This window comes from Salmo salar, chromosome 12, assembly GCF_965601325.2.
Source record: "Salmo salar chromosome 12, fSalSal1, whole genome shotgun sequence".
In the NCBI taxonomy this organism is placed as follows: Eukaryota; Metazoa; Chordata; class Actinopteri; order Salmoniformes; family Salmonidae; genus Salmo; species Salmo salar.
In genome coordinates this window covers 84,146,772-84,166,327 of record NC_138302.1, presented here as the reverse complement: position 1 = coordinate 84,166,327, position 19,556 = coordinate 84,146,772, and the positions used below count along the sequence as shown (strand labels likewise).

At 41.1% G+C, this 19,556-nt stretch overlaps 1 protein-coding gene across 1 annotated transcript; it reads right to left on the bottom strand.

The window, feature by feature from the left end:
• Nucleotides 1-2,981: 2,981 nt before the first annotated feature.
• Nucleotides 2,982-19,359, bottom strand: grm6b (glutamate receptor, metabotropic 6b). The gene is made up of 10 exons (XM_014133243.2): nucleotides 18,756-19,359; nucleotides 15,475-15,691; nucleotides 15,179-15,314; nucleotides 14,867-15,021; nucleotides 14,581-14,721; nucleotides 14,272-14,472; nucleotides 7,945-8,084; nucleotides 7,211-7,834; nucleotides 6,722-7,033; nucleotides 2,982-3,221 (listed from the first exon to the last, which is right to left on the bottom strand). The coding sequence occupies exons 1-10, from the start codon at nucleotides 19,308-19,310 to the stop codon at nucleotides 2,982-2,984; spliced, it is 2,721 nt and encodes a 906-aa protein (XP_013988718.1). The 5' UTR covers nucleotides 19,311-19,359.
• Between the last annotated feature and the right edge of the window lie 197 nt (nucleotides 19,360-19,556).

The following is a 19,556-nucleotide window of genomic DNA, read 5'->3' as shown; positions in this document are numbered from 1 at the left end:
AATTCAGCCCCCCACACCAGTCTCTTTTGTCAGAGATTCGCCCGCTCATGATGAAGGCCAAGATAAAAAAAAAAATGGTTCCCGACCAGCTCCTCCCAAGATCTCCACCTGCCTTACTCTTAACAGTTTTCTGGTGTGACCTTTCCATCCCTGACTGATGCATGTGTCAGTTGCACCTCTGACACTAGGGACCAGCCCGTCTGGGGCAATATAGAGGGGCAACCTGAATAGGTTTACCAGTCAGGTAAAAAATAACTTGGACCTCTTACTTGAGGGCCTGCTCCAAGCTTTGTGCATGAATGGGCATAGCTGCTAGTTTGATGAAAATATTTGTTTTGGTGTATTGAGACTTCATTTGGCTCATGAAACACCCTGTCTGTGTTTAGTAATTTTGTGTTGAGACATTTCATTTTTTTCTGGTTTATAATTTTGAGTGTGGAAGAGTTATCTGCTGACTGAAACATATCATTACTAGCATCTGTGAAATGTCAGGCATTTGCCTGTGGCACATTACACAAATCCACATTTTATCTATCTTTCACACTTGAACATTTCTTGACTTACTTACTGTCTGAATATTGTAATACAGCGTTGTATTGAATATTTAGAAGTTGTTTCCCACTTGGGGTGGCAGGTAGCCTAGTGGTCAGAGCGTTGGGCCAGTAACCAAAAGGTTGCTAGAGCGAGTCCCGGAGCTGACAAGGTAAAATCTGTCGTCTGCCCCCGAACAAGGCAGTTAACCCACTGTTCCTATGTCGTCATTTTAAATAAGAATTTGTTCTTAACTGACTTGCCTAGTTAGATTTTTTTTTTTTTAAATCCCCATAACAGCATCTTGTTCCAAGTGTAATTTCTTTCAGATGCATACTTTTACTTGTGATTATTGCGTAAGATCTCTTGTTTGTCAAATAATAAACTTGTTTTTTTCATAAACTGTTGATTGAGTGTGGTGTGTTAAACTGTTTGTTTCTCCATTCTACACAGACCTGGATAGGGTTTGCTGCAAGATGTGTCTCACTATGATACTGTAGTGGAGACATCTCCACAGGGCAAGTAATGTGCCACACTCTAGTCTCCAGACTACAGAATGGTTAGCTTACCCAGTAAGTAGTTCTATTTTACTGTACAGTTTCAATAAATCTCCCACAGGGGGCAATGGTAGCCTCACTCAATGGAAGAAAGTTATAGAAGTACAATACTTAGGTGGAATTGTGGGGTACTATTGGGCTTTATCAAATGGAGTTGTCATTATTCATATCTTAGTATATAACCGTTGAAAATATAAAATGCCTATCAATATCATTTCAATCACCTTTTTCCCTTAACCTGAGCATAACCCCGGCAAAGTAAAACATCTTACTGCAAATAACAATGTTGCAAACTGAGCCACCACTGCATGGCGTTCGAACTCACAAAATAGAAACTCAGTACCCCTCAGCACAGAGTGAATGCTGCATGCGTTCTGGGACTGCTAGAAATGTGACCTTAACTGGGCTATCGTGGTTTTGTGGACCATTATGGTGCCACAATATTCATTTACAAATAGGTTTACATAAAATCACTATGTAATTTAAATTAAGGAAAACTTAACATTTTGATACAACAAACCTGTGATTTTATGGCACAATATTGAAGAACAAAAGTAGTCATTGAAAACACAAATTATATTCCCAGTGTTACCATAACTGTTCTCACAACCCCAGCAGCACTAAAGATATTTGGAACAATCTAGGGAAATGCCATTGTTTAGTGTCTACCATAAGTTGTTCTAACAACTCAGGTGCCTTACAGAACACAATATCCTGTTTAGAGAGACTGCAGCAGCATATACAAGTCATTACCGCTAAAACAATTAACACCAAACGGAACCAAAGCATTTACTGTAGATGTTATATTAAAATGGTCCCTTACATGAGGTTAGATCTGGTAGGATTGACGTCAGTAATCAAAATTCCCTACAATTGTTTCTCTTTAAAAGTATGTCCTCCAAGAACCCTACACGTATTCCAGGATTTAGTAGTGTATAGAAAAGCTAGTTCCTTCCGGTGAAATCAGTAAAAAAGAACGAGTCAAAGTCGTAACACTCATACACACAATACTATGGAAGCATTCATATAATGTACACACAAACACACAACCCATGCAGTGCTGATAAATCAAGCAAACAAAGCTTCATTGTTTTCAAAATATCCTACTTTGGATCATCCAGTCGGGAAAAGGTTTATCATTTGATCAACTACTGACCCAAATAATTGTCCTGAGGAGAAAAATCAGACTATTTCATTGCCATGGTCAATTTGATCCTACTGTAAAAGGAGACAGTGTCCTGAAGTCTGGCAAAGCTGTCTAGAATGTTCATTGTGTTCTGTTCAGGATGATCCAGGAGGATGATCCAATGCATCAACTGTTCCGTTTACAGTCAGGTCACAGCACTTGTTGCGAGTCAGTCAGTGTTTATTTAGAATGACAAAGTTAGCATCTCCTTTTCATTTTATTTCCATCCCACCCATGTGACAGTGTAGCCTTCACCATTGATCAAAAGCTGTGCTTTGTAAGGCGCCAAGTGTCGCATTCATCTCCGGTTTCCTGCTGGGTTATCTAAAGTGATTGAAGAGAGAGACAATTACTATTGTCTTAGTGAAAAATGAACACTGTAATCTGTTTCTGTCATTGTGAATACATACAGTAACACAGGTGAAGGTTCAGTGGACACAGAAAAAAGGGTTCCGAAGGGGTTCTTCGGCTGTCACATAGGAAAACCATTATTGGTTACAAGTAGTTAACCTTTTCGGTTCCAGGTGGAACCCTTTTGGTTTCGATGTAGAGGTTCTACATGGAACCCAAAAGATTTCTAAATGGAACCGAAAGGGTTCTACCTGGAACCTAAAAGGGTTCCCCCATGGGGACAGCCGATAAACCCTTTAAGGTTCTAAATAGCACCTTTTTCTAAGAGTTCTGACTGGACACTGTCTCTGCTTTACTCACTGTGATCTGTCAGGGACTATGGCGCTACTTTTGGACTCTCCGTTCTGCTTGTCTTCTTTCTGGGAGAGTTGTGTGGTCACTGCTGAAGCCACAGCCTTGAAGCTGCGTTTGCGTTTCTGTACGTTCTGCTCCGGATGGAAGATGATAACATAGACCTTAGGGATGTACAACATGCCCAGGGACACAGTGGCACTCAGGCTCATGGACACCGTCAGGGTGGTGGTCTGGATGAACATCTGGAGCAGATAGAAGGCAGGGTGAAAGTTAATAAATACCTCAGTATAAACCTATACATTTTACAATAGGGGTTGGATTGCCTGTCTGGGTACTACGTGAATTGCATGTGTTGCATTCATAACTCAAAATATAAATTTTCTTACAAAAAAAATAAAAACTATTAAAAAAAATCAATCCTATGCCGGTAATTCCTTCTATTAATCAGAGAATAACCTGAGAATGAGTATATAGTATTCTGAGAATATGCTGAGAATACAGTAAACATTCAATAAACAATGTATGGGGGTTGTCTTACATAATATTTTCCATGGCAATCCCCATGACACCTTTATTATGCCTAACTACTATACAATGTCTGAAGAAGCTATATGATGAGAAATCTCAGAGGTACACAGCATACAGACGTTGTTTCTTCATCTGAATGTTCAGGAGCTGTTCTGGATGACTGTGTGATAATGCTCTCGGTAGCCGATGTGAGCAAGACCTTTAAACAGGTCAACATTCACAAAGCCGCGGGGCGAGACGGATTACCAGGAAGTGTACTCAAAGAATGCCCAGACCAACTGTCAAGTGTCTTCACTGACATTTTCAACCTCTCCCTGACCGAGTCTGTAAAACCTACATGTTTCAAGCAGACCACCATAGTCCCTGTGCCCAAGGAAGCGAAGGTAAGCCGACTAAATGATTACCGCCCCGTAGCACTCACGTCGATAGCCATGAAGTGCTTTGAAAGGCTGGTCATGGCTCACATCAACACCATCCTCTCGGATATCATAGACCCACTCCAATTTGCATACCGCCCCAACAGATCCACAGATGACGCAATCTCAATCGCACTCCACACTGCCCTTTCTAATCTGGACAAAAGGAACACCTATGTGAGAATGCTGTTCATTGATTACAGCTCAGTGTTCAACCCCATAGTGTCCACGAAGCTCATCACTAAGCTAAGGACCCTGGGACTAAGCACCTCCCTCTGCAACTGGATCCTGGACTTCCTGACGGAAGGGTAGGCAACAACACATCTGCTCGCTGATCGTCAACACTGGGGCCCCTCAGGGCTGTGTACTCAGTCCCCTCCCGTACTCCCTGTTCACTCATGACTGCGTGGCCAAACAAGACTCCAACACCATCATTAAGTTTGCTGATGACAATAGTGGTAGGCCTGATCACCGACAACGATGAGACAGCCTATAGGGAGGAGGTCAGAGAACTGGCAGTGTGGTGCCAGGAAAACAACCTCTCCCTCAATGTGAGAAAGACAAAGGAGTTGATCATGAACTACAGGAAAAGGCTGGCCGGAAATGGCCACCATTAACATTGACGGGGCTGTAGTGGAGCGGGTCGAGAGTTTCAAGTTCCTTGGTGTCCACATCACCAACGAACTTTCATGGTCCAAACACACCAAGACAGTCATGAAGAGGGCACAACAAAACCTTTTCCCCCTCAGGAGACTGAAAAGATTTGGCATGGGTCCCCAGATCCTCAAAAGGTTCTACAGCTGCAACATCGAGAGCATCTTGACCGGTTGCATCAACGCTTGGTATGGCAACTGCTCGGCATCGAACCGTAACTACAGAGGGTAGTGCGTACAGCCCAGTACATCACTGGGGCCAAGCTTCCTGCCATCCAGGACGTATATAATAGGCAGTGTCAGAGGAAAGCCCGTCATATTGTCAGAGACTCCAGTCACCCAAGTCATAGACTGTTTTCTCTGCTACCGCACGGCAAGCGGTACCGGAGCGCCAAATCTAGGACCAAAAGGCTCCTTAACAGCTTCTACCTCCAAGCCATAAGACTGCAAAACAATTAATCAAATGGCCACCAGGCTATTTACATTGTTTTGTACACTGCTGCTACTCACTGTTTATTATCTATGCATAGTCACTTCACCCCCACCTACATGTACAAATGACCTCTAACCTGTACCCCCGCACACTGACTCGGTACCGGTACCCCCTGTATATAGCCTCATTATTGTTATGCTATTGTTACTTTTTATTATTTAACATTTTTTTACTTTAGTTTATTTGGTTAAATTTTTCTTAACTCTTCTTGAACTTCACTGTTGGTTAAGGGCTTGTAAGTAAGCATTTCACGGTAAGGTCTACAATTGTTGTATTCGGCGCATGTGACAAATAAAGTTTGATTTGATTTGATTTTAGACGGCTGTGTTTTTAGCTGAATAGATTTATAACCCAGTAACTATAAACACTGAGGAGTGGTGTTCTATTCATGGGTATTTTACCTAATCATCTTGGTGTTCCTCTGTTGTCAGCCTGGCAACAACAATAATGAGAACAGACTTGTGGTCTGAGTCCAATGCACTGACAATTCAAAAGCAGTACACCTCATTAATTAAGAAATAGCTACATGGCACAATATCCTGAGGGGATAACCCACATATCTTTTTATTTCTATATTCTCTGTCCTCTTCTTTGTTATGGTTTTTATTGGCTCTCAATGACCTGGCCAGCACTGATGTGGCAACGCATGGATGAACAGAGAGCACCGTTCACATCCGTTAATATTAAAGACATCACTGACCCCAGGCTAGTGCTAGGTACAGTATGGCTCAGCAACTAAGTGGCATTGAAATATGACAAAGAGCAGTTCTAATGAGACCCAAAGGCAGTACAGACCAGAGAGAGATATATATCTTATCATGTGCATCAGCAATCAAGTCAACCATCCACACCAAAACAACACACATTGAAGCAAGTCAGTAGAAAATGTAAAACCATAGCCAACCCTAAGTTTGCCGTGCTCTCCCAAATCTAACCCCTTCCATTCACACTTCCCTAATGATCAGCATGCAACTGTTGACACTTTTCTGAGTACCTCTCAAAATGTAATGCATCAATACCCCTGCATTCCTATCTAATAACACTGTTCTACTGTTATTTTGCTGTTATAATACTGTCTGCAACTAATGCAATCTGACAACTAAATGTTATTGATGCTATATTTAGACATTCTAAGCTATGAGTAACTGTGTAATTGAAAAGCATGTAAAGGGTATTTTTTGTCACTCAGGGACCCATTTTGTCCCTGAGCTCATCTGACCTAATTTCTGAGTTCCCCCGTCTTTGATTAATTTCATTTCCATTTGCAGAGGGTAAAATACTTTTAATTCACCTGGGGGTTGGATCATTTCAGTTTGACTGACTCTTAATAACACACCCTACTAGTCTGAATATACTTCCATCTTTTAAATCCTGACCATTGTTCCACTGCTTTGTAAGCATAGAAATAAACCACAAGCTAAATTGGCATCTGTCATTTAATGAAGAGATACTGAACATACTGTGAGTACGACAGGTAACAAACTAGCATTTGATAACAGTGTTAACAGTTCTTCAATAGAGAAGTTAGCTCTAGAACTAATTCTAGAAAACATAGTTCTATGGTTGCTTTTTTTTAAAGGACATCAAAAATGAACTTTTTTCCCACAGGGTAAATACCAGCAATTATATAAATATAACATTGAATTTCAAACCTTCTCAGTAGACTGGGCTGTGCCAAAGAAGATGGGAACAAAGGCCAGCCACACGATGCAGGTGGTGTACATGGTGAAGCCAATGGGTTTTGCCTCGTTGAAGGTCTCTGGCACCCCTCTGCTCTTGATGGCGTACACAGTGCAGGTCACCATCAGCACGATACTGTAGCTCAAGCAGAGGACCAGGGCCAGGTCGGACATGTCACATTTCAGGACCCCACGTGCAAACTCTGGGTTGGGCGGGCGCTGCTCCTCATAGTCTATGATGGTGTGTGGGGGCACCACTCCAAACCAGATGAAAACTCCAAGTAACTGTGGATATACACAGAATTAGCAAAATATTGATGTGGCCCATGGTTCAGCAGTTTGAGCTAATTCTACTGTATACCATTCCAGACACCATTTCCTGTTTCTTTAACAAAAAAACACTGTTGTATTACTGCCTCGTTTTCATCACATGCAGTAGGAGAGAGGCAGAAACCCACTCACCTGCACTCCAATGAGTATAAAGGTGATGATCAGCTGAGAAGCAGGGCTGATGAACGGAGGTGGCGTGACTGCTTTCTTGCCCTGCTCAAAGATACGGTAAATGCGGTTGGTCTTGGTGAGCATAGCTGAGTAGGTAATACACATGCCCAGACCCAGCAGCAGCCTGCGGAACGCACACACTGGGGCGCTGGGCTCTGCAATCATGAGAAAGGTGATGAGGTAGATGAGGAAGATGCCTGTCAGGAGAACATAGCTGAGCTCCCGGCCAGAGGCCCGGACGATGGGGGAGTCGTTAAAGCGGATGAAGGTGATGATGCATCCAGAAGTGGCTAAGATGCCCAAGACAGCGAGGAACACAGGGATGATGGCCCAGGGGGAGCTCCATTCCAGCTTGATAATGGGTGTGGACCGGCAGCCCGTCCGGTTTGGCATGGGACGCATGTCGAAGGGACACATGTCACAGTTTAGCTCATCCAGCTGGTACTGATATCCGTCACACAGCTCGCAGTGCCAGCAGCAGGGCACACCCTTCACCATCTTCTTCCTCTCTCCTAGCTCACAGGGGAAACTGCACACTGAGTCAGGAACTGCACTGTCCCCACCCGACCACTGCATCTCCTCAGCCTTCCACAGAAACAGAGACAGAAATAATGCTGAAGAACATCAAGTGATAACAACACTGATAAAGTGAACATCAACATAGCTAAATTAAATAGGCCAAAACAAATGTTTACATTGAGTCGCAGATGGTTTGTCCACTGGCCAATACACCGGTAGCCAGGGTTGGTGGTGTTGGAGAGCTGGAACTGGAAGATGTCATAGCGACCAGGAGCATCTCCATTCTCATTGAACATGACCCCAGTCCCTGCACTGCCTGTTGGATAGAGGAGCAAGGATTTTCAACAGGGCTACCCACTATTGGGAAGTATATTGTATGCATCATAAAGGGTCATTAGTGTTCCCTGGTGCAATGCCTTTACCTTTGACCAAAGAAAAATGTAACATTAGAGGAGGTGAACCTATAAGACTCGTGTCTTATGCAACCAGGGCAAAGCTGAGCATAAGATTGTTCCTGTGGAGGGTTCTTTTCCATACATGATGCTATTCTTTCTGTACTCTCTGGTCTGTTGCCTTAACACTATAGTTTGTTCCTGCCTGTCCGTTCAGACATTCAATCAGAGAGAGCTTTCTATACAAAGATCATCCACTAAGAGGGAAAAGGAAATTGCTATGCTTTCATAGAAAGCTCCTTGGACTCCAAACAGTGATAAAGAAAATAATTTTTTATGAAAGATGGAGCTAAAAAGAGGAGTGTGTCTTGTGTATGAAGAAAGAAGAGGCAGCCCTGGGGAAGAAGAGTGCATTGAAGGGATGTGCTGTGTACTGTGACTTAGTACATTAGCAGAGATCCCAAGGCTAATGCAGAGTGCAGTGCTGTCTTCAGACTGAACTCCCTCCACACTCCTCTCTTAAACCCATGGGACATGATGGGAACCAGGAGTGGAAAAGGCTTCACGAAACCATGCATTAGGCACACCATGTGATTTCAATGTGGAAATTTGGGTAACATTTGTTTGAGAAGTTGATCAGTGAGATTTCATCATGTATTCACCCACTCAGAGAGGCAGCCAGAAGGTTGTTGAATTGTCAATGTATTATCACTATGCTTTCAACAATCTTAAAGCACAACCAAATTCCAATGGAAAACAATGTCAGAATGTTGGTTTAGTTGTCATCTAAATGTATTATCACTGCACTTTCAACCATTTAAAAGCACAACAAAGTTAATAACATTTTACTGCAGTTGGCTAAATCAGGGTCACACAGCGTGTTTCTTGGTAGTCTTAAACAAATCTACTTTGAAACAAAAGTGTACACCTCACACACATGATTAGGGGCTTAAAAAAAGAAGACACCTGTATCACAATATTACACGTTATATAAATCACAGAACACTGAAATATAACAAAACAGTTTGACATAGAAACACCATATTTTCAGTGTTTAAAAAACTAAAAAATGATGTTGATTAATTACAAAATTATGAAAAATATAAAAAACATTCCACCCATGAGTCCACTGAAGGGTGATTTGGTATTTTGACTGCAGGAAAGGTCTACAATGGGAATACAAAGTCTGATATTTTGTATTATATCACTGTGCTTCATCTATTAACACAACTAAATGACCTGGATTGCAGTTGAGATTACATTAAAAGTGCAAGTGATAAATGCCGTTCAAGATTCGGCACAGATTAATGTAGCAATTGTGAAGATCTCCACAGACCTGGGATCTTTGCATGCTATGTCTTCAACATGCACACTTTCTATGATAACATAAGAAAACATTTATAGTTACAGTAACCTCAAAAATGTGGCCATGGATGTGTTCCTCATTTTAGGTTGAATAAATACTGATGCATTCATTTTAGGCTATTTACTGTATTATGAAAGTCATATTGAATTGTACCCAACCAAATATTACAATTTAAAGGAGATTTATCTAATACTTGGACAGTTCCATCTGAGCCTCTGGCTTCATCCTATTCTTTAACTCGTTTTTCGGATTTAGTTAAACTCGTGAATCCAACATATGATTTATTTGTCGACAAGTTCATAGGCTATTTACTGTATTGCAAAAGTTATATTGAATTGTGTTTGGTTGTCAACGCATCAAAATATTAACATTCAAAGGAGATGTATCTTTTGTGCCACGGCTGTCGAAAGGATTGGACCAAAGTGCAGCGTGGTTGTAGTTCCACATTTTATTAAATCCGTGAAACTTTGCAAAACATAAATAACTGAATTTACAAAACAACAAACCGTGACGCAGAGAGAAACAAACACTACTCAAAAGATAATCACCCACAAAACCCAGGAAGAAAAACCCCTACTAAAATATGATCTCCAATCAGAGGTAAGAAGGACCAACTGCCTCCAATTGGAGATCAACCCCAAAAACAACAACATAGAAATAGAAAAACTAGAACTTAAACAGAAATAGAAAACATAGAAAAACACAAAACACCCCCTGTCACGCCCTGACCTACTCTACCATAAAAAAATCACATCTTACTATGGTCAGGACGTGATACCACGGAATTAGTCTGGCTTTAATTCCAGTTTGTCCGGATTCATGTTTCCAAGTTAAAGAATAGGACTAAATCAAATCAAATGATTTAAAGTGCATTTAAAGTTTGATTTGACTTCGTCTTATTCTTTAAATTAGATATTTGGTTGAGATGGAGATGTGAATCCAACATATTAATTATTAACTTGATCATTACATTTGAAATCAACTTGAAACCAGCTTGAAACATTAGGGCCTATATATATTGTCTATTTTTAGTTTAATTCTAGGTTGAATTGAAACAATAGCTGTTGATGACTTCGCAAATGCGTTATAGGCCTAAACAGCATCATTGATTATACAGTTGAAGTCTGAAATTTACATATGCTTAGGTTGGAGTTGTTTTTCAACCACTCCGCTTATTTCTTGTTAAAACAAACTACAGTTTTGGCAAGTCAGTTAGGACATCTACACTGTGAATGACACAAGTCCTTTTTCCAACAATTGTTTACAGACAGATTATTTCACTTATAATTCACTGTATCACAATTCTAGCGGGTCAAAAGTTTACATACACTAAGTTGACTGTGCCTTTAAACAGCTTGGAAAATGATGTCATGGCTTTAGAAGCTTCTGATAGGCTAATTGGCATAATTTCAGTCAATTGGAGGTGTACCTGTGGATGTATTTCAAAGCCTACCTTCAAACTCAGTGCCTCTTTTATGACATCATGGGAAAATCAAAACAAATCAGCCAAACAATTGTACCACAAGTCTGGTTCATCCTTGGGAGCAATTTCCAAATGCCTGAAGGTTCCACATTCATCTGTACAAACAATAGTACGCAAGTATAAACACCATGGGACCAAGCAGCAGTCATTCCGCTCAGGAAGGAGACGTGTTCTGTCTCCTAGAGATGAACGTACTTTGGTGCGAAATGTGCAAATCAATCCCAGAACAACAGCAAAGGACCTTGTGAAGATGCTGGAGGAAACAGGTAAAAAAGTATCTATATAGTAAAATAAGTCCTATATCGACATAACCTGAAAGGCCGCTCAGCAAGGAAGAAGCCACTGCTCCAAAACTGCCATAAAAAAGACAGACTACGGTTTGCAACTGCACATGGGGACAACGATTGTACTTTTTGGAGAAATGTCCTCTGGTCTGATAAAACAAAAATATAACTGTTTGGCCATAATGACCATCATTATGTTTGAAGAAAAAAGGGGGAGGCTTGCAAGCTGAAGAACACCATCCCAACCGCGAAGCATGGGGGTGGCAGCATCATGTTGTGGGGGTGCTTTGCTGCAGGAGGGACAGGTGCACTTCACAAAATAGATGGCATCATGAGGGAGGAAAATGATGTGGATATACTGAAGCAACATCTCTAGACATCAGTCAGGAAGTTAAAGCTTGGTCGCAAATGGGTCTTCCAAATGGACAATGACACCAAGCATACTTCCAAAGTTGTGGAAAATAGCTTAAGGACAACAAAGTCAAGGTATTGAAGTGGCCATCACAAGCCCTGACCTCAATCCTATAGAAAATGTCTGGGCAGAACTGAAAAAGCATGTGCGAGCAAGGAGGCCTGACTCAGTTACACCAGCTCTGTCAGGAGGAATGGGCCAAAATTCACCCAACTTATTGTGGGAAGGTTGTGGAAGGCTACCGAAACGTTTGACCCAAGTTAAATAATTTAAAGGCAATGCTACCAAATACTAATTGACTGTATGTAAACTTCTGACCCACTGGGAATGTACTGAAAGAAATAAAAGCTGAAATAAATAATTCTCTCTACTATTATTCTGACATTTCACATTCTTAAAATAAAGTGGTGATCCTAACTGACTTAATTAAGACACGGAATTTTTACTGGGATTAAATGTCAGGAATTGTGAAAACTGAGTTTAAATGTATTTCACTAAGGTGTATGTAAACTTCCGACTTCAACTGTATATACAAAAGCATGTGGACACCCCTTGAAATTAGTGGATTTGGCTATTTCAGCCACACCTGTTGCTGACAAGTGTATCAAACCGATCACACAGCCGTGAAATCTCCATAGACAAACATTGGCAGTAGACAGTGGTGGGAAAAGTACCCAATGGTTATACTTGAGTAAAAGTAAAGATACCTTCATAGAAAATGACTTAAGTAAAAGGGAAAGTCACCCAGTAAAATTTTACTTGAGTAAAAGTCTAAAAGTATTTGGTTTTAAATATACTTAAGTATCAAAAGTAAATGTAATTGCTAAAATATACTTAGGTATCAAAAGTAAAAGTATACTGTAAATAGTTTCAAATTCATTTTATTAAGCAAACCAGACAACACAATATTCTTTTTTTTAATTATTTATTTACGAATAGCCAGGGGCACACACCAACACTCAGATATACTTTACAAATCAAGTATTTGTGTTTAGTGAGTCCGCCAGATAGGAGGCAGTAGGAATGACCAGGGATGTTCTCTTGGTAAGTACGTAATTTGGACAATTTGCCTGTCCTGTTAAGCATTCAAAATGTAACGAGAACTTTTGGGTGTCAAGGAAAATGTATTGAATAAAAAGTATATAATTTCCTTTAGGAATGTAGTGAAGTAAAAGTTGTCAAAAATATAAATAGTAAAGTACAGATACCCAAAAAACTACTTAAGTAGTACTTTAAAGTATTTTTACTTAAGTACTTTACACCACTGGCAGTAGAATGGCCTTACTGAAGAGCTCAATGACTTTCAACATGGCAACGTCATAGGATTCCATCTCTCGTACAAGTCAGTTCGCCCCGATATGTACTGTTATTGTGAAGTGGAATCTTCTCAGTAGCAACAACAGCTCAGCCCCGAAGTGGTAGGCCACACAAGCTCACAGAACGGGACCGCCAAGTGCTGAAGCGCATAACATATAAAAATCGTCTGTCCTCCGTTGCAACACTCACTACCGAGTTCCAAACTGCCTCTGGAAGTAACTGTTCGTCAGGTGTTTCATGAAATGGGTTTCAATGTCCCAGCAGCCGCACACAAGCCTAAGATCACCGTGTGCAATACCAAGCGTCAGCTGGAGTGATGTAAAGCTCGCCGCCATTGGAACAGTGGAAATGCGTTCTCTGGGGTGATGAATCACGCTTCACCACCTGGCAGTACGACGGACAAATCTGGGTTTGGCGGATGCCTGGAGAACGCTACTTGCCCCAGTGCATAGTGCCAGTTTGGTGGAGGAGGAATAATGGTCTGGGGCAGTTTTTCATGGGTTGGGCTAGGCTACAGCATACAATGACATTCTAGATGATTCTGTGCTTCCAACTTTGTGTGAGATGTTCGACGAGCAGGTGACCACATACTTTTGGTCTTGTAGTGTACTTTATACAAGGTTTGTCTATGTTGAAAATTTGTTACAATGATGACACAATCCTGTGGTTAAAATTTCACCCTCAAAACAACAGTTGATAACTTCTTTCAAATCCAATGTGTTTTCCATTTAGATTCCACGTCACAATACGTTGACAAATTACGTTGACACAACATTGATTCAACTGGTTTGTGCATTTTCTCTATACACTTTCTAGCCAATTTTGTTATCATTTAATTTATCAAAAATATATTCTGATTTGACAGCAACAACAAAAATAAAAGTCAGGATGGAAAATGTATTTTCAAACTTGATTTAAACAAAGTCTATAGAATGTTCCAAGACCTGATTGATTGCTGCTCCAATGGAATCCCTCAAGACCCTAAGAGCTGTTGGAAATTACCGCCTGCCTGAAATCACTACCTGTTTTGGTGGGATGGAGTTTTGGCCTTCCATGGTGACATCCTCATGCACTAAATTAGTTAAAAGACCACTCAAACCATTCCCAGACAGTCTTAGCAAAAGTTGTGCTTGAGAAATTGCCCTTTGCTATGAAGCAATTTTTGTACTTAATTGTTATCCAGAAAGGATTTGATATTGCGCTAAAAACTGACCTTTAACGACCCGTGCTCCCTACATTTCCAACTCACCATTAAAGTTGACTGAGCGAATGTATTGGAGCAGCTTACTCCCTTCCACTGGGTCCATCTTCTCACAGACACCCATGGAGCCCGGACAGAGGTCCAGGTTCATGCTGTGTAAGGCATGGGCCATGACATACACCGCGTCAATCACAAACTGTACCTTCCCTTCCTGCTCATACTGAGATTCTTGAGCGATTCTCTCTTCACCTAAAGAAGGGAGGAAGGGTGGCATACAATGGTTAAAGCCAGTGTAGCCTATAAATAAATCTGCTGATTTGAGATATAAAATATGTCAGAAATAACCTCTTCTCCTACCTGTACATTTTCTCCTACCAAGGTCGTACTTGATACCTGCTCGGGTCAGTTTACATTTGAAGTCGTCCTCCCAGTATTCAGCAAACCAGATGTTCCTTCTGTTGTTTTCCAGAGATCTTGAGGTGAAGTAGTTGTCGAACCCTTGGCAAAGAACCAACAGAGGACAAACAGAGCATCACTATCACCAGATGTTTAAGACTTTCCCATCACCCACTGAAGTTAAAGTCATAATGAATACCAAAATATAATGTATCTCTGCAATACCTCTTCCATATGTTTTCCTTACCGTCGATGGAGGCCCTCTTAGGGAGGATGGTGACAGCTCCCTCAGCCACATCCTCCTGGTCCAGGATGGGCGAGCTCTTGGCCCCCCAGCTGTCAGAGCCCACAAAAAGGAAGTGACCCGTCAGGTTGGCCCTCTTTGCTGCCTCTAAGACACGTCTGTGAGAAGTGGTGGTAAGGTATTAGCACACTGGTCCTTTAGTAGCTCTAGACTCTATAAGAACTTGGTTCTGTAGAGCTTAGAGAACAAGTAGCATGGTGGTTATGTGACAACCTTCCTAGGGAAAGGAAAAGTTACAACTAAGTTACCACTCACCTGATGTCATCCTCATTGGCAAAGATGATGACCCCACGAGCATTAGAGGTCTCCATTAGTCTCTTGATGATCTTATCAAAGCCCCCTGGTTTGGGCTCTCGGGGGATTTTAATGGATTGGGCGATGCATAGACCTCCTGAATAAAGGGAGAAGAAAGACACAAGATCCAAACCATCAAGGTGTTTCTTCATTGGACCTCATATCCTCCCCATAGAGTACCATCAATTGCAACACCATGGTGGCCATGGTTACACTACATCAGAAAATGTCAATTTACCACTAAATTCAGTACAAACCTGCCTCTCGAGATATCTGGAGGAAGGCATCGACACCGCTCTCTCCGTAGTTTCCTTCTGAGGCCAGTGTAGATACGTAGTTCCACCCCATAGCCTTGACGATGTCCACCATGGCCTGGGCCTGGTAGGAGTCAGGAGGGACCACACGGGAAAAGAACTCATAACGGCTTTTGTCACTCAGCTCTGGAGCCGTGGACGCATAACTAATCTGGGGGATCTGAAAGATACAGATGTTACATGATGTTAATGGCTGCATGTGCTGAATTTTAAGAAGAGACCAGAGACAATCATTAGATTCAAAAGGAAAGTTACTGGATGTTGGAAAGTTACTGAACCATGTGGGCCTTTCTCTGCAGCACCAGACACCATGTGTCATTTATCAAATCAATCTTCGTCTGGATAAATCATACACACAGTTGGTAACAAACGACATAATACCTTATGATGACACATTGCCAGGCATTTTGTCCCAAAACAACACTATAATGGAGGATGCTGAATAGTTCTCACTTGTCCAGCCAATTTAATCCACTGGAACATTCATACAGTGTAATATTGCTACAGCTTTAACTACTGGTCTTTGCCGGCCATAAAAGCCAACGTCATGGTAAAATACAGATGATAAATTTCACCGCAGTAAAAGCATTTGTTTGGAAAGAAATTGATGAGAAGATTAATTTACTGGTGTGCTACTTCCTTAATGATACAGTTTATGTGAGTGGTCTTGGCTCTGACCCCACTAATGCCTGCCCATGGTTTAATGAGAGGTTCTTTAGAGGATGAGGAGAGAAAGGTAGACACACAAGGGGTTGTGAAGGGAGAAGGAGAGAAGAGGGAGAGAACCACTTCACAGATTATCTGGAAGGATTATATGGGTTTTAGTCAAATTACGTTAAGCACAGAGGGAGAGAGACAGAGATCAAGAGACAAGGTTACCATTTCTCAGCTGTACAATTAAATACAATATATTTAATTCTGATGGCCACATGCAGCTTAAATTTGTTGCTTTACTTTCACCCTTTCCCTCTAGTGGGAACATTCATATATTACTCTGATACAGATCTAAGATCTTAATTTGATCACCCTGTTGCAAGTGAACTTTCCTACAATGCAGACCATTTTAATCTTGTAGTGTATTTGAGATTTAAATAGGCTTCTGAAGTTTGTAATTTCCACTTTGAAATTACAGACTTGATTTTCCCATAAGAAAAATATATCAACCCCTACAAAAATGTCCATTAATTATAATCCCCATAATAATTCACATTAACTGTTACTGCAGGATTATTTTCTTGCTGTTGTAAACTGTCTCAAATTAAGATCCCACATCTGCATGAATACCATATATGGCTCCTACTATATAGTCTTCTGTTGGGGAGAGTGAAATTCAATACACCAAACATTGATGTGATCAATGATAACATCAATAGTAACATTCATTTCCAATATTTACATTCCAACACTAATTCCTAAAACAACATTAAGCCTCCTTTAAACCAAAAGACAAGGATGACATCAATTATCTTCAGAAATCAATTGATTATGGCTGTCAGACAGTCTATCAAAAAATAAATAGACTGTTCTGCTATGTTGCAACCCTATCAGGCTATTTGGCCATGCCATGTATATTGTCAGTGCCATGTGTGTTGAGTTCAATGACATTTACAGGGATCTCTGACTTCAACCCTATAGACAAACCTTACCCTTCCCAGAGCTCTTACAATTCACTCTCAAGACCAGGACAACTCAAACGTTTAATAAATATCACAGAGAACATGTAGTTCAGATGTCATGTTAGAATATTATGTATTGTGATTAAAATGAGAGAACAATCATATTAAATCATGAAAATTACAATTTAAACAAATTCTCTCTGACTCTGGTATTAGATAGGTGATACAATGCGTATTAAATCAGACTGAGGACATCACACATCAGACTCTATCTGAGTAACTGTGCAAACTCTAGAACAGTACATTATGGGATGGAACTTAAGGATTTTGGGCACTGGCCAGCTTGTAGACCACAGTTTTAAGTAGCCCAGTTCCAAAATCTGTGCCATGCAATATTTGAAAACACAGTTTCTCTAGTCAGCAGGCTAGTTGGATACATTTTCTACAAGCCTGGTCTAAAGAATACTAGCCTCTGGCTAGCGGGCTGACTTCCATCCCTGAGTACATGCGTACAGGACAAGCCCACCATTTAGTTAAATCTGCAGAACACCAGTTAGAAAGTTGCTGATATCGTAGAACCAATGTCATCCCTCTGGCCTGATGCTCTATTTTCAGACTGGGTCCTGAGCTGCTGAGGGGCTTAATGGAGGGTGGGATGTATAATTCTGTAGTTAACATCTTCACGATATGCAAGGTGACTCCTTGGTTCACAACTAATAGCTCTCCATAAAGAGAATTAACTAGTGACAGAGGACTAGAGATGGTAGATGCTTAGCTTCTTGAACTTGAAGATTATTTAACCTAGTTGAAATGGCTAGTTTTAACAGGGACATTTCTAGATTACTAGTTGGTTATTAATGAGTCATGTCACTAAGTCACTGAGGGATTTAGGCAGCCTTAGTGTCCCGTTACAGCAATCAGCAGTGTTTCTTATATTGAGTTTGTGTGAAATGAAACAGTTGAGGAAAATGCCAGGGTGTGAGTTCACAGCTGATTCATCAGAGGGATGACATTTTGATTTTTATCAAAACACACAATTGCCCCACACATTACATTATGTAAAAGGTATATTAAAGGTCCAATGTAGCTGTTTTATCTCAATATAAAACAATTTCTAGGTAACAATTAAATAACTTACTATGATTGTTTTTAATTAAAATGGTCAAAAAGAAACAAAAATAGCTTTAATTTCTCAAGAAAGAATTTAGCCAAGATTGTGTGGGAGTGGTTTGAGTGGGGAGGGAAAAACTGAAAATGTGCAGTTATTGGCAGAGGTTTGGAGCTCTCTTTCTTGTTGGTCTATTAACTGCATGGCATGTCAACATAGAAGGCCAACACTCCTTCCCACCAAACCAGGAAGAAATTTCAGGCAGTTTTTTCAAACACTTCTTACACTAAAGGCATTATCATAATTTCCACAATTTCACAGTATTATTCCAATCTCATAGTATGGAAATATATATAAAACTTAGGAAAACCAAGTTTTTGACTGCACTGGGCCTTTAACTCTGATGAAGAATATATATATATGTGTGTGAGGATGAGGCTGTAGCATGGGAATATAGTAGAGTGAGGGCTAACAATGCACAGCACAAGAAGGAGTCTCACCGCAAAGAGTCTCAGCACGTTAGCCACCATGATGGACACTGAGCTGCCTGATGCCCCGATTACTCCGACCACCCTCTCCGGTTTGGGAATGATGGGTGGCTCGCCATTAGAGCAGCGCACGTCCGAGTTATCCTTCTGGATGAGGGCCTGGACGAAGGTGAGTGACTGCTCCAGGGCGTAGGTGTCTCTAGAACAGGTGTCCAGGATTCTGGCCCCCAGGGTGATGTTAGGCAGGAGGTCAGGGTCACTGTTGATCTGATCCAGGGCATACAGCATGGCCTCCATACGGTGGATACCTTTCTCCCGCTTGATCTCACCACAGGGCACACCGGCTGGCCCACGGGAGTGCACTGGGAACAGGCCACCCAGGGTGATGTCCCCCTCAATCTTGATGGAGTGTGGTTGTGTGCCCTGCTGAGCCCATGTCTCTGGACTTAGACCCAGAAACAACATTAACAGTAACCTGGGAAATGTTGTTACATGACATCCAAACGGTGGACCAAACCCACAGCAGGACTGGGATTTGTGGCACTGTGATGTCATGATTTTGGCCATCAAAGGTTCCTGTATCCAGTGTTAAAGTACCAGGCTCCTCCCTCTACCTTTGATACCTGTGAACAGTTTAACGAGGACATGTTGGTCTTTGGTTAAGTTATATACATCTGAATAGCTTTCATTACATACATTTTAAACTAACACTGCATGAGTCAAATAACTGTTTATCATACAAATTGATCTGCAAATGCTCTAACCATGGCAGCAGAAATTACTATACACTATGTCTTGACATCACTGGCATAT